Source organism: Bombus flavifrons, chromosome 10 (assembly GCF_040668555.2).
Source record: "Bombus flavifrons isolate JBK064 chromosome 10, iyBomFlav1_principal, whole genome shotgun sequence".
NCBI classification, from domain to species: domain Eukaryota; kingdom Metazoa; phylum Arthropoda; class Insecta; order Hymenoptera; family Apidae; genus Bombus; species Bombus flavifrons.
Genome location: NC_138451.1, coordinates 8,498,967 through 8,511,858, shown reverse-complemented (window position 1 = coordinate 8,511,858; position 12,892 = coordinate 8,498,967). Strand labels below are relative to the sequence as shown.

General features: G+C 32.9%; 3 protein-coding genes, 1 long non-coding RNA gene and 2 other non-coding genes across 8 annotated transcripts in view; 3 read left to right on the top strand and 3 right to left on the bottom strand.

Moving 5' to 3' along the window:
• Positions 1-2,512: 2,512 nt before the first annotated feature.
• TRNAP-CGG (transfer RNA proline (anticodon CGG)) lies at positions 2,513-2,584 on the top strand. Its single transcript has one exon. It is a non-coding gene; the product is annotated as a tRNA-Pro (tRNA).
• Positions 2,565-3,545, top strand: Srp19 (signal recognition particle 19). Its single transcript, XM_069121763.1, has 2 exons — positions 2,565-2,800; positions 2,980-3,545. The coding sequence occupies exons 1-2, from the start codon at positions 2,730-2,732 to the stop codon at positions 3,371-3,373; spliced, it is 465 nt and encodes a 154-aa protein (XP_068977864.1). The 5' UTR covers positions 2,565-2,729; the 3' UTR covers positions 3,374-3,545.
• Positions 3,315-5,076, bottom strand: LOC138184086 (uncharacterized). Of its 3 annotated transcripts, XR_011174240.1 has the most exons (6): positions 4,833-5,076; positions 4,656-4,781; positions 4,081-4,592; positions 3,896-4,000; positions 3,488-3,825; positions 3,315-3,391 (listed from the first exon to the last, which is right to left on the bottom strand). XR_011174240.1 is itself a non-coding variant. In XM_069121759.1 (5 exons), the coding sequence occupies exons 1-5, from the start codon at positions 4,978-4,980 to the stop codon at positions 3,697-3,699; spliced, it is 1,020 nt and encodes a 339-aa protein (XP_068977860.1). In that variant the 5' UTR covers positions 4,981-5,076; the 3' UTR covers positions 3,315-3,696. The 3 variants fall into 3 exon arrangements, 2 of the variants coding, with proteins under 2 accessions (XP_068977860.1, XP_068977861.1); XM_069121759.1 differs by having other exon boundaries at positions 3,315-3,825; XM_069121760.1 differs by having other exon boundaries at positions 3,315-3,825; positions 4,854-5,076.
• Positions 5,077-5,499: 423 nt separating this feature from the next.
• TRNAH-GUG (transfer RNA histidin (anticodon GUG)) lies at positions 5,500-5,571 on the bottom strand. The gene has a single exon. It is a non-coding gene; the product is annotated as a tRNA-His (tRNA).
• Positions 5,572-6,052: 481 nt separating this feature from the next.
• LOC138184458 (uncharacterized) overlaps positions 6,053-12,892 on the top strand; it is a 43,509-nt gene continuing 36,669 nt past the window's right edge. Inside the window, exon 1 of the long non-coding RNA XR_011174319.1 lies at positions 6,053-6,182. This is a non-coding gene — a long non-coding RNA (uncharacterized LOC138184458). The remainder of the gene's footprint in view (positions 6,183-12,892) is intronic.
• Positions 8,456-10,187, bottom strand: LOC138184207 (uncharacterized). Its single transcript, XM_069121956.1, has 4 exons — positions 10,161-10,187; positions 9,432-9,779; positions 8,807-9,076; positions 8,456-8,721 (listed from the first exon to the last, which is right to left on the bottom strand). Exons 1-4 carry the CDS (start codon positions 10,170-10,172, stop codon positions 8,626-8,628), a joined length of 726 nt encoding a protein of 241 aa, XP_068978057.1. The 5' UTR covers positions 10,173-10,187; the 3' UTR covers positions 8,456-8,625.

Below are 12,892 nucleotides of genomic sequence, written 5' to 3'. Positions count from 1 at the left end.
ATTGCTGTTTCTTACATTGTAAATAATAACTCGATAATTTAAGATACCGATATAAATTTATAGAAATTCAAACGGTATTATATGTAATGGTGAAAGGATTGTAATAACACGTTTTTATAATTCGTGCAGTTGGATCGATAAAGCGTGAGATTCTTATTTCTCGCAATGGACACTTGTTGGGTAAATAAACATTTACTGCGTTAATTTTCGGATCATCGTTATTCTTTCTTCCTTTCAATGATAATATATCTGAATTATTTGCGTATACCGTTGAGAAAGACTAGAAAATGATAAAATTGTAATTATACACATACGTAAGCGATTCCACTTTCCATCGTGGATAAGAAATACGAAGTCTGTACTTTGTACGTCTATGTGACGGAATATTATATAAAGAATACATTAAATTCAATTGAATATTCAAATCTCATTGAAATGAAAAATTTATAAGTATAATCTATAAATGTAGAATTTATAAGTAGAGATTTTAAGATCTTCGAATAGATAATTATTAAAAATGCAGATTACGATGTTTTTAAGCACAAAGAAACTTAAAAATCAATAGATATATGTACCTTTTAAGTGATAAGGTAGTAAGAAAACATTGCGATCTTTATATGAAGATACTATATGTTTCTTGTTGTCAACAAGTTATTAATGATACACTTTGCGATACTAGGATCTTCTATTATGAGTTATTGGTTGCAAATTTTCTATCGCAGGCAAATGTAAAGGTGAGAAATCGAAACGTAATAACAACTGTAACGAATACCGTTTGACACAGCAGCCTGACATTATTTTTACAGGAAAATATTAATTGGTTGAATTATTTCTCGATATGAACTATAAAATGCATATAAACATATTATCAAGCTTTATAATCTTCTGTGCAAACAAACATATGTAAGTATTATATTAACAAAATAGTAAAATATTAAATCAAGATCGTAGGATTGCTCGGACTTATACGAATTAATTATGTACTCACTCTGACGAACTTTCGTCGTTGTCCTCGGGATCTGTAGTTTCTGGACATACTGACCTATAATCAAATAAATTAAAGAAAATTTATGATGCTTCGATGCAATTAATTGACCTACTTGAAGCATTCCATCTTTTTTTAGTTTCTGATGTAAACGTCTCAAATGTGACACATACCGATTTCAACGAGAACTTTCATTTCTTTCTGCATATCGAAAAACAATTCCACTCAGACAAATATTGTTTTCATTTCTTTTTTATAGAAGTGAATTTTTCAAATTTCTTTAAATATTTAAACACTGTTACAATTATTATTAATCGATCATTAATTGATAATTATTATATGTACACAAAAAGAAAAAGTTATGCAAAAATGCAACGCAAATTTAAATTTAATTATCAATTAGAAATTGACAGCGATGTATTGGCACGTACAGGCAAGTAGCCAAATTTTTATTTTAGGATGCGAAAAATTTAGAACATTAACAGTGGAGGAAGTATAATTATAACTATACTTGTGTTTAAACAGACAAGTATTCGAGAAAGTTTATGTGGTTTTTACTTTTGTTATTATACATTATTCATATAGCTTGTTATACATCATTCATTCCACTACAATTTATTTATTTATTTCATTGTTTCTCTCTAGAAATATTTCAAATATGCGTACTTATGTTCCGTGTGACCTACTTCTCTTCCTTTCATCAGCGTACTCCTTCCACTTTCAGTCGCTGTAAATGAAGATTCGTGTATGTATTCGCACAATGATCTTATTATCTTTTGCTATCTATGCGAAAGTAAACCATGCAGAGTATACTTTCACCATTATATGGGATAATTGCTTATTAATCACGTAATCAGTACAGTGAAAGTTGAAACTGCTTGCGGAGAGCTAGTTCCTCCTTTCATGTAGCATTAATATTTCGCACACACTAATTACTGTAGTATTTCTATTAATGGATCTCATATTTTTTTTTTATCAATTACATTCACGTACATATGTAATGAAAGATATCGTTTAAGAATATTATGTAAGAATTGTATAAAGTTACGAATACAAATATATCACGAAAATATTGTTACATTTTCGCCGAATGGAATTTGCACTGATACGTAAATGTTGTTTAGCAAATATGAAATCGGAATTCACGAAATCTAATGGGGATAAATGGGAATCGAAATCCGAAAACCGATCAATGTGGTCATAGTTCAAAGTGGTAAACATTGAGTAATGAGCGATATTTATCATTCATTCAGAAATAAAACATTGAAGTTTAAATATTTCTTAATTATTCATAATTTCCATATACTGATAAGGTATCGCTCTTTGAGAATTATACTATATTGAGTATCATATTCAGTTAGTATTTTACTACGTAAATTATTTCAAAACTGATCTTTTCTACGTGAATTATTAACGAGAATGTTTATACAGAAATAGTTACATGATTTTTTAACATTTTTAAATATATTTTAATATCAACTAATTTTATTTCATTATTACTAACACATCAAGACGTAATTGTTACATGGCTCGTTGGTCTAGGGGTATGATTCTCGCTTCGGGTGCGAGAGGTCCCGGGTTCAAATCCCGGACGAGCCCACGTGATTTATTTTTGTTTTTTCCTTTTAACACACTTAATCTTATTCTCATTATATATTAATGTTCTTGTTATTTAGTATTTTATACTAAATATTTATTTTATTTTGTAAAAATTAGGGTTTGAATTAATAGTACCGATTATTCCATGAAACTATCGATAACATCAAATATGGCGCTCGCATGGAACCCATTAAAGAAACACAGTGACCGTGAAAGGTATATTTATTAAGGCATTGAAGCATTTATCGTATTACTTGGTATTTTATTTTCTATAGAAATATTTAAATAACTGAATTTATGTTAATATACTTTATTTATTATATATGTATACGAGTACGATCAGCTGCATAACCTCTCTGACATGAAACTGACAGCTGTATAATAATTTGTTGTAGATGGATTTGTATCTATCCGGTATACCTAAATAGTAAGAGAACTCTAGCAGGGGGTCGGAAACTTCCAAAAGACAAATGTGTCGAAAATCCGACATACCAAGAAATTCGTGATGTTTTGGTAGCAGCTGGTTTCAACGTTGGAGTAGAAAACAAACGACATCCACGAGAACGTAGCAAGGAATTATTATTTCGCGGACGTATTCGCGTACAACTCAAAAATGACGATGGTACTCCTGTAAAATCAGAATTTCCCACTAGAGATTCGGTTTTGGCATATGTGGGCACGACCATTCCAAAGTTAAAAACTCGACAAGGAAAGCAATCCAGTGGTGAACAATCTTCTCAGCCATCAAGTTCATCGTCAAAGAAAGGAAAAGGAAAGGGGAGAAGATGATAAAGATATATAATATCACTAGAACATAAAAATATTTGTTACTTATGTATATTTTTGTGTTGAAATGAGAATTATTCTCATGTACAAAAATATTATATTACAACTTGTACAAACCTTTTAAAGGGAAGTTTTAAACTGAATGCATTCATACATACAAATATCTTAAAACTTTTGTTAAATTCTTTTATTATTCATCATTATTTTGTAATCCTGATAGGCGTGTTAATTGTTTGTTTTCATTTACATCTGGGTACTTTACTATTGAAGGAATTTGTTCGATCGTTTTGAATATTCAAATTATTATTCTCAGAATTGGAAGGTAATTACTTCGATGAACCAGTTGGAGACTGTAATGCTGTTTCTGTATTGTGTGGTACATAGTGCACTATATAACCACTAGGGGGAGGATGAGATACTGGAAGATATGGTTCGATCATACTCGATAGTGGAACCTATAAATTTAATATACATATAATAGAATTTTCCCAAGTTTAATAGCGCTTGTAACAAAGTAGTACGTACATTCTTGTGAGAATTTGGTTGAGCTAATCCTACAATAGGTGGTTGTCCAATTGGAAACACTAAATTGTTCTTAAGATTTTTCCTTGCTTTTCTATTTTCTCGTGCCTCAAATTTATTAAATATAAGTATGAAATAGAATTACAAAAATATATGAATTACATTACATTACATTTTGTGTTACTTACTTCATTGATACTTCTAAGAAACGATCCATTTGGGTGCAACATATCTTGGAGCTCTAATCTGGCATTTATTAACTCACTTACTGGCGCACTAACTGTTTTTACTAATGTACTAGGAATATCATGTAATGTGTTGATATGTGGATGTAAATCAGGGTGTAATACAGATTGTAAAAAATTATTCCCTAGCAAATGTGGTAATCTAGTTATTGTATTTAAAGCTGGATGTAAAATGGAATTCAAATGCGGAGTAATAGGTAGTGGAGGAATATGTGGTACTGGAGGAATATGTGGTGGAGGAATATGTGGTAAAGAAGCCCCAACAATAGAATCAGATGAAGTTGTGTTTGAATCCTGTTCATTTATAAGTAAATCTGTATTAGTCTTAATAGTAGGATTACTTGTTTTTTCTGTATCATTGTCATCATTATTTGAATCACAATCCCTTACGAAATGTGCATGACCTTTTAATGGTCCTCCAGTGAGAAAATAGTTTGCAACTTGGTGAGCATCACCTAAGGATTATTAATATATTGATATATGTTAATAATTACTTTTAGTTTTCTTATTGCAATTACCTAGTTTAAGATGTCGATTAGAGCCTGATACACCACGTGAATCTCGCTGCTTTTGTTCAGTCAGTGCTTTGGAGTTGGTACTCAAATCAATTTCCTTCAATTGCTTTCCAGAACGTATATCGTAATCTAACAAAGTAAATTAATATATACAATGTAATACTTTTCTTAAGGCATTACCTTTATAGCCATGGTACGCACTAGAATAATTGAACTTTATTGATGTAAATGGTTGTAAATTGTGAATTTTAGTGCAAGAGACATTGTGTGTATACACTACAATATGATATAAAATAAAGATTAATGATATTAATCTATAGTACTTCATGTTACACGTAAACAATTTGGACACATCAAAGAATTCAATTGCAATAAGCTTTGAAGTGCTTTGAAGCGCAAATTATGCACTGGAATCTGACGTGGTTTTACCTGACATTTATTGATTTTGCCAGAGAAAATTTGCTGACGTTTTATGAACAATTCTTTTCCTTTATCATAACATAAATGCTTACATTAATATACACAGTTGTAGGAATTACATCAGATCTTAAATAATTGAGTAATAATGATTCATGTAACATGCATACTTTCATGTAGATTTTTTATATGAAATCATTATCTTTTGCTTTGTTCAATTTATTATTGTTTATCGCAAAAGTTATTATCTTCTCAAGTTTGTATTTCATCACATTATATTTGAAAAAAAAATTAAAGTATTAAGAAAAGAAAATATTATAAAGATTAAAGTTATAGAAAATTATATCTGTTGAACGAATACATATAAAGTAATAATCAATGAAAGGAAATATGTAAAAAAAAACCTTCACCGTGACAATGTTTTACACATTGCCGTGACCAGGATTCGAACCTGGGTTACTACGGCCACAACGTAGGGTCCTAACCACTAGACGATCACGGCTATTGAAGGTTGTGAGAGACATGGTTATTTTTTTAAACACTAGAAATTTACTTATTTTTCTCAAAAGTATTAATTTAATTTATTTATTCATAAATGAAATACTCTTAGGAGAAATAAAATTCTAGACTAAATTAATATAAGTACGATATATACAGTATTTATTTTATATAAATTAATATAATAATTATCATAATTATCAAAGCTTATTGTAAATTATCGGTGATTTTTAATATTATTTGATTTTTAATATCATAGAATGGTAATGGAGTTTTTTTTCATCGATTCTCTTGTACAAGTAATGATTAAAGCTCTTGTTCACAGATGGAGCCAGATGCAACTCCGATGATGAAGAAGAAATGACTCTTCGAGTCTTCTGATTTCCTGATAGTGTCCGGTTGTTAGCGACCGTCGTTGCTACCGCGGCGTCGTGGTTTTAGCAATAGTGTGTCATTCGTGTAAAGTGTAAAAAGGTAGCTCATGTAAAAGTGCTCCAAACACGACGGTTTTCGGCGATGCTTGACAAGAGGAAGATGCATGGTGCCTGACGACCGTCAAGATGTGGACTTCGAACGATACGTCTAGTCGAAGATTCCCGCGCGAATTCTGCTCAGGTATGTAACTATTTCAATCAGTCACCATTGATAATTTTACTGGAGCTATGTCAAGTTTTCGTTACAATCTTTAGAAAACAGTACACTTCAAAGGCATTATTAACGTTCTACGGACGTTTCTCGAAACGTATGTATACTAACTAATAAACCTTCCGAAAACACATAAGTTTTTCGCTTATGGTTAGTAGCGTTTAACTTATTTCGGTATTGTTGAATACTAAATACGTATATATTCCTACGACGAGACGCTCTGTGCCAAATAAATTTTGCAATTATTAATTGAGTTTAATTTAATATAGTTTTTACTTTAGGCGATGTGTAAATATCAATATCCAGATATCCTGGAATTGAAAATCACTTTCCTCGCACGAAATTAATTCGAACAGACGTCAAATGATTTGTATACTCGCGAGAAAAACTCGATTAATAATACGCTACATGGAATCTGTAAATTCACGAGCGCAACATAGCGAACGCGTATTTCACAAAACGTGTTATTACGGTTTCAGCAGTAAAAGGATTAAACATATGAATTTCCTACATAAACATATAGCAGAAGTTTCTCTAATTACCGATAGACATTCGTACAAAGATGCTCAAGTACAGCCCTGCAAATGTTACCATCTTGTGCATTCTGTTCTCCTGATAGCGAGTGTCTCCATAAGAGTCTATCCAAACAACCTTGATGTCATTGATATTTCAATATTGTTCTCTCCTTTTATTCCCTTTATTGTTTCCTCGTATATTTTCAAAGTATTATTCCCCGGTGTAAATTATATTACTACTACCTAAAGTAAATTATATTTCATGAAATTTTTTGATATTAGAAGGTATGTATATATCAATTTATAAATAAACGAGTTGCGAATCGTTTTTAAAATTTATCAAATATAAGTACATGAATACGTACGTTTAACGACAGATATATAGGAAAATAGTCGTGCTAATAATTTAACTGGGGTATATGTCTCAGTTGACAGGTTAACTAGTACGGTAGTTTTATACGTTTTATCCTATGGATTGCATTGGATTACGTATTTGTAGAAATGATAATACCTCATCGTACATTTAGTTACTCATTTTTTATTTTACAATGTTATCTAGTCGTTTTTATCGTCCAGAATATTTTATTCCGTATTCATTTGATTTTAATCGTCGGTATTAGTCAATATTCACTTTAGATAATATCCATTCCATTTTAATCATTTCAATAGATTTATTAATGAGCAGCGGATCGATTTATTCGTCGATTTACAATATCGATGGTTTACTGCATAAATATCGTATGGCCATATTTGGCAGAGTTTTTACTCGCGACAAATAGTTATTTATTGTTTCTTCATGTTGTATAAAAATCACGTTTATATCTACTTCGTGAATTTCTCAAGAATAATATATTTCTTTATCATATTTAATGTGTGTAGAGATATTTTCAGAAACTATGATTCGCTCTCGTCATTTTGTGTTCCTAAAGACGATCGTTGCATGATAATCAATTTCGTAAGGGCATTCATAAAGACGAATACAATGCAGAATTTCTTTAATTCTACTATTGAATTCTTCAAACCGTTTTTCTCGAAAATGCTGAAAGTGCAGAAACGTACAATACGCTGTTCGTGCAATAAGCTGTCGACATGTCAAATAAACTTACAATTGTATGTATGTGATGGAAGCCTAAGCTTATCAACCCTGTTCCTAGGGGAATTGTTTGTTTTCTTTGCCTAGAATCTAGAACTAGACTCTAGATCATTGCCTATCACGTTCATATTAGTTTCTCTACAGACACGTGGAAATATGATGCATAAGCAAGTTCAAAGTATAAATGATCTTCCGACAATCGAACTTTCTTAGATGGTCTTTGTGACGCATAGCAATAATTACCGTGGTATTTTTTTTTTTAAATATTTCATCTGTCAGATAATCATTTAGGCAATTCGATTCTCTTGTTGCCAAAAGTCAATTAATGCGAATTTGCGCTCGGTGAGAAATGTGACGTTTCCTAATGCAACGAACGGAAGGAGTCGAGGATGACTTAATACGTATGATAGCGGAAACGCAGCCAGTAATTTGAGATCGTATCGATCGTCTATTGTCTACATATAGCTAATACAATATGAAACAAGAATCAATAATACGGGCATATTTATGACACCGTCGATATCAGATATACTTATATATAAATAAATGAATAAATAAATAAATATATATATGTATAATTACGTTTATTTGTCTCCATTTTGTTTGTTTTACATTTATTTGTCTTCACTCCGCTAGTTTTACATTTATTTGTCTTCACTCCGCTAGTTTTACATTTATTTGTCTTCATTTTGTTCGTTTTACATTTATTTGTCCCGATTTCCTTATTTTTACAATGTTATCTTATACCTAAGTCCGCTAAATTAATCCGTATTTTTATTATCATTTATTTACCGTTTTATTATCATCATTGTTGTGTAAGCGCCGCTTTTTCAATGATCTTTATTAATTTATCAATACACTTGGCACACTCTTCCACGTTCTTATGATCAATATCGTGCACCTAATTACAGCAACGAGAAGAATGGTAGAATTATCGTTGTTCAGAAAGAACAATAATAGAATTAGAGAAATGAAAGTTTGCATACCCGTTTAGCGAACTGTGACTTCAGTTTCTTGTCTTGGAATATCATCTTTTCTCCTATTCTAAGGTTCTTGAACGTCTTCGCTCGAAGCGGACCGAATTTTCTTCGAAATTCTTTCACGCTCCCGTGGCAAGTGTTCTCGAGGTTCTGAATCTTCGCATGTATCCTACGCTGTCTTTCTCCTAGCAAATCTACTTTTTTCGTAAACTTCACAGTGTCCTTGTAGCTGTGGTAATAGTCGTTTCTCATTTGCATCGTCAACTCTCCCGTTATCTAGACGCAATTATACAACATTATTTTGTCATATTTGGTATTTTACTTGAGTTACGAATAAAATTCCACCACTTCCCCTTAACGGTTAATAAAATTCCCTAGAAAGTTGTTGAAATTAACACGGAAATTATCGCGTCTATTTACAGTTATTCACATTAATACTCGGACGCGATACAACATTATGTCTGTATTTCTTGCTCTGTATACGATTTAAATATCATATCGCTTATTCTACGTGAACACGAACAGAGGAATGTGAAAATCGACCGCGATTTTGTACAAGTAATCGTGAATATCAGCCGCGACTGCACGGTCGAACAATATATGTAGAAATAAAAATGAAAATAGTAATTACTTGCTCGAGTTCGTTCGCTATTTTTATTTTATACGCTTCTGGCAAGTCTGGGTGTTTACTGAAAATCCTGTCGATCCGCGCTTGATTCGATTCCATCCACGAGTCGACCTTTTTGTCGATGCTCTCATTACCGTAGTCGATCAGAAACGATTCTTCTTGATTTACGTTGTCGGCTACTCTCGATAGCACCTCGCCACTCCAATACAAAACACGATCCTTTTCCTCCAATAAATCGATCCATGAGTGAGGCATACGTCCTACCGTTTGCCCCATTGTTGTTTCTGTGCGAGCATGTAACTGCCAAAATCCATATGATGGCAAATGATGTATCGGCTCAGCGTCCTCTGTCTAAAAGTCAGGTAAATACTCACAATGCTTACGGTGATCCATTACGCGTCGGATTTGCTTTGTTTTGCACGCGAGATTTAACCGAAATTTGGCAGCATATTGTTAGCTTCGTTCGACAAGGTCGTCACTTGTGCTTCTTCTAACCTTTGTTATGTGACATTTCTCCAACGAGGTTCCTGTCATGTGTATCGATTCAGCAAACCATTTAAAAAGTATTTTAACTTAAATTCGAGGTTTGCAATACTTCTCATTTACATTTCTTTACATTATCAATTCCATCTTGTATACATACACAAATTTCGATACTCATATAATAATCTAATCTTTTTAGCCGAAATACTAATCATGTTATATAAATTATAGCATATTATCTTAACACACTTCTCTACTCATTGACCTATCCTAATTTAACTTAAATTCGAGGTTTACGATATCCCCTTTTCAACTTGCTCGCATTATCTGTTTCATCCTATATATACCTACATACAGAGATTTCAAAATCTATATAACAATTTAATCCTTCGCACACTATAAACTACCATCTACTATCGTCTACGAAACTCCAATTGAGTCTCCTCTAATCTCTCCTAATTTACATTAAAAGCAAATCAGGTATTCACATTATCATGCTCTCGGTTCAAACTCCATTCGAACTTTATCCCATCGTATAGTTTGGTTATATCGCGGCTAGGCGCTGCCTTAGTTAACGGTTTCTCGTTTATCGTAAACCGGACAGATGGCGTTGAAAAAAAGAGAGCCGTCGCGTTGTTTTCTTCTTCCTGCAAACGTCTCCATTTTTCTTTTCACGCCGGTGGCGTTGCTTCGGTATTGTTCACTTGCGTGTAAGCAAATAACGCGGATGGCACAATAGGTGGAAACTTGGCCAGGCCGTCACAAAAGGTCGATTCTTCGCGGAGTGTCCACGAGGATTACATTGAGCGTTGATTTCACGTTATCAGACGTGGAAAAAGGAACTGGAGCGGACGTCCGGCCGTCTCGAAAGTCCGCGAAATTCAATCGGCGCACGTAGCTAGTGTCGGGGTGTCAATTCAAAGCAACGTAATCTCCGTTCAGTGCGACCAATAATCGGCTTATTGATTTCGATTCGAGGCTAAAACACCGTCCACAACAACCATTGGAATCGACGCGCGAGCTGCTTTTTTCCCCTCTACGTTCCCTGTCTTTTTTAATTGACAATCGAGCTCCTGAGCACTGGGAAGGGAGAGGCCCGCGTGGTTTTCATTTATTTTTAGCGGTGAACGTTCCGTACGCGGTATTTAAAACCGGGTAGCTTGGGAATGGACGTAATTTAATTTTCCTAAATAGAAATGACCTTTTTGTTCGCGCAACTGAGAGCGGTTTGATTGGAAAATGCTTTTTATCGCGCGTACTCGTTGTACCTGTATTATCATTGTTGCTGATGCTTGATTTGATATTTATATATTGGTAGACAAATTTTGTCGTTATTAAAATATTTCAGAGGATTATATCGTGTAATTTATTTATGTAACTTTCGATTACTAACACTACCTGATAATAATCCTTGTGTCGTAAGTAAATGAAAATTAGGTTGAATTATGTAATACAAATACAAGCCTGATCCTAAATTAGAACAGTCACGGGAAAAGAAAATTAATTTGACAGATCATCGGGAATTTATTAAACCATGCTTGGAACCTTAGACTGTAAACGAATGGTATATTCAACATCGTAGTACAAATCTCACAAATAATAATTAGTATAGTAACAAAGTTAAATATTTTCTCTATTTATACAGGGTGGTTGGTAACTGGTGGTACAAGCGGAAAGGAGGTGATTCTACGCGAAAAAAGAAGTCGAAAATATAGAATAAAAATTTTTTTTTTATTTTTTTTTTTAATTTTTCCATCGAGACAACGATCTACAGTGAGATCCGTTATAACGTACTACACGCGTACCGAGCGAAAATTCAAAGTCGATTTTCTCGAAAACAAAGCCTCAAACGAAAAATTTTTATTCTATATTTTCGACTTCTTTTTTCGCGTAGAATCCACCCCCTTTCCGCTTGTACCACCAGTTACAAACCACCCTCTATACATCGTTTTTTTCGATAATTGTTTTAACCAATTTCATATTATTATTCGTATGATATATTCGTATATACTGAGTTATGTATGTTCATATATTGATTTGAAGAAATTCCAAAGAAGACAGATTAATTAACCAACGCAACGTGCAATTAATATTTAGCTACAGTAGTGCTAATTGAATGACATTGTAATTTAATTGCCTAATCTAATTACATTTTACTCGAATTACATGGTAATGATTGCATTTTACGGTAATTCAATTACAGTAATAATCATCAATGTAATTGAATTATTACTTGAATTATTACATTGATGATTATTACTGTAATTGAATTATAAAGTGTGTAACAGAATTCCAGGTCAGAACACTCTGATCTTACGTTTGTGTCTTTCAATTACATTATTCAGTTGCGCGTTGTAATCCGTACTTCAATTGCAATTGCGAATTACATCGTAATTTAATTTAATGGCAGATTCGAATTATGAATTCTAATGACAATGTAATCGAGCACGATGTAATTGAATCATCTTGTAATTATAACTCGTGGAGTAATTTAGTCGTAATTCCGTGCAACTCTGTATTTAGCATACAGAAGTTAGTTACCATTTCCATCTTCACCTAAATTTGCATCAAAATCTCTCGAAAATTGATGCGCCACGGTCGTCAACATTAAATCAAATTTTGATGAATTGCAGCGTACAGAGTGTCGAACGAGCCGCGAAGACGTAATTTCGCGGCATGATTTATCGGGCGTTGTTTCGAAAAACAATTTCGCGTAAGAAACACGCACAGCTCGTAACTCGTTCGATACACTGGCCGGGTAACTGCGAGCGCGTAGACGCGAAATTAATATCGGAAACTCGTATCTTACAATGTATTTCAATTTCGTCGGCGAGTTAATTAACCATATGAACTGCATACCTATCGTTTCATTTTCTACCATATTTTGTTTAATTTCCCTATCTACCTTGTTCGCTTGCAATTTGTTCGAACGCTGAATTGCCGGGATTTTTTCCGTGTAGAAAAAGCAGACCTTAACGCGC

Excerpts from the sequence above, each read along its gene's own strand:
- Srp19 (XM_069121763.1), top strand. The coding sequence starts at position 2,730 with ATGAAACTATCGATAACATCAAATATGGCGCTCGCATGGAACCCATTA. Across the intron at positions 2,801-2,979 it reads AAACACAGTGACCGTGAAAG|ATGGATTTGTATCTATCCGG; the intron begins GTATATTTATTA and ends AATTTGTTGTAG.
- LOC138184086 (XM_069121759.1), bottom strand. The coding sequence starts at position 4,980 with ATGAAGTACTATAGATTAATATCATTAATCTTTATTTTATATCATATT. Across the intron at positions 4,001-4,080 it reads TTCTTAGAAGTATCAATGAA|GCACGAGAAAATAGAAAAGC; the intron begins GTAAGTAACACA and ends AATAAATTTGAG. Across the intron at positions 3,826-3,895 it reads AACCAAATTCTCACAAGAAT|GTTCCACTATCGAGTATGAT; the intron begins GTACGTACTACT and ends TTAAATTTATAG.
- LOC138184207 (XM_069121956.1), bottom strand. Across the intron at positions 9,077-9,431 it reads TAGCGAACGAACTCGAGCAA|ATAACGGGAGAGTTGACGAT; the intron begins GTAATTACTATT and ends AATTGCGTCTAG. Across the intron at positions 8,722-8,806 it reads AGTCACAGTTCGCTAAACGG|GTGCACGATATTGATCATAA; the intron begins GTATGCAAACTT and ends TGCTGTAATTAG.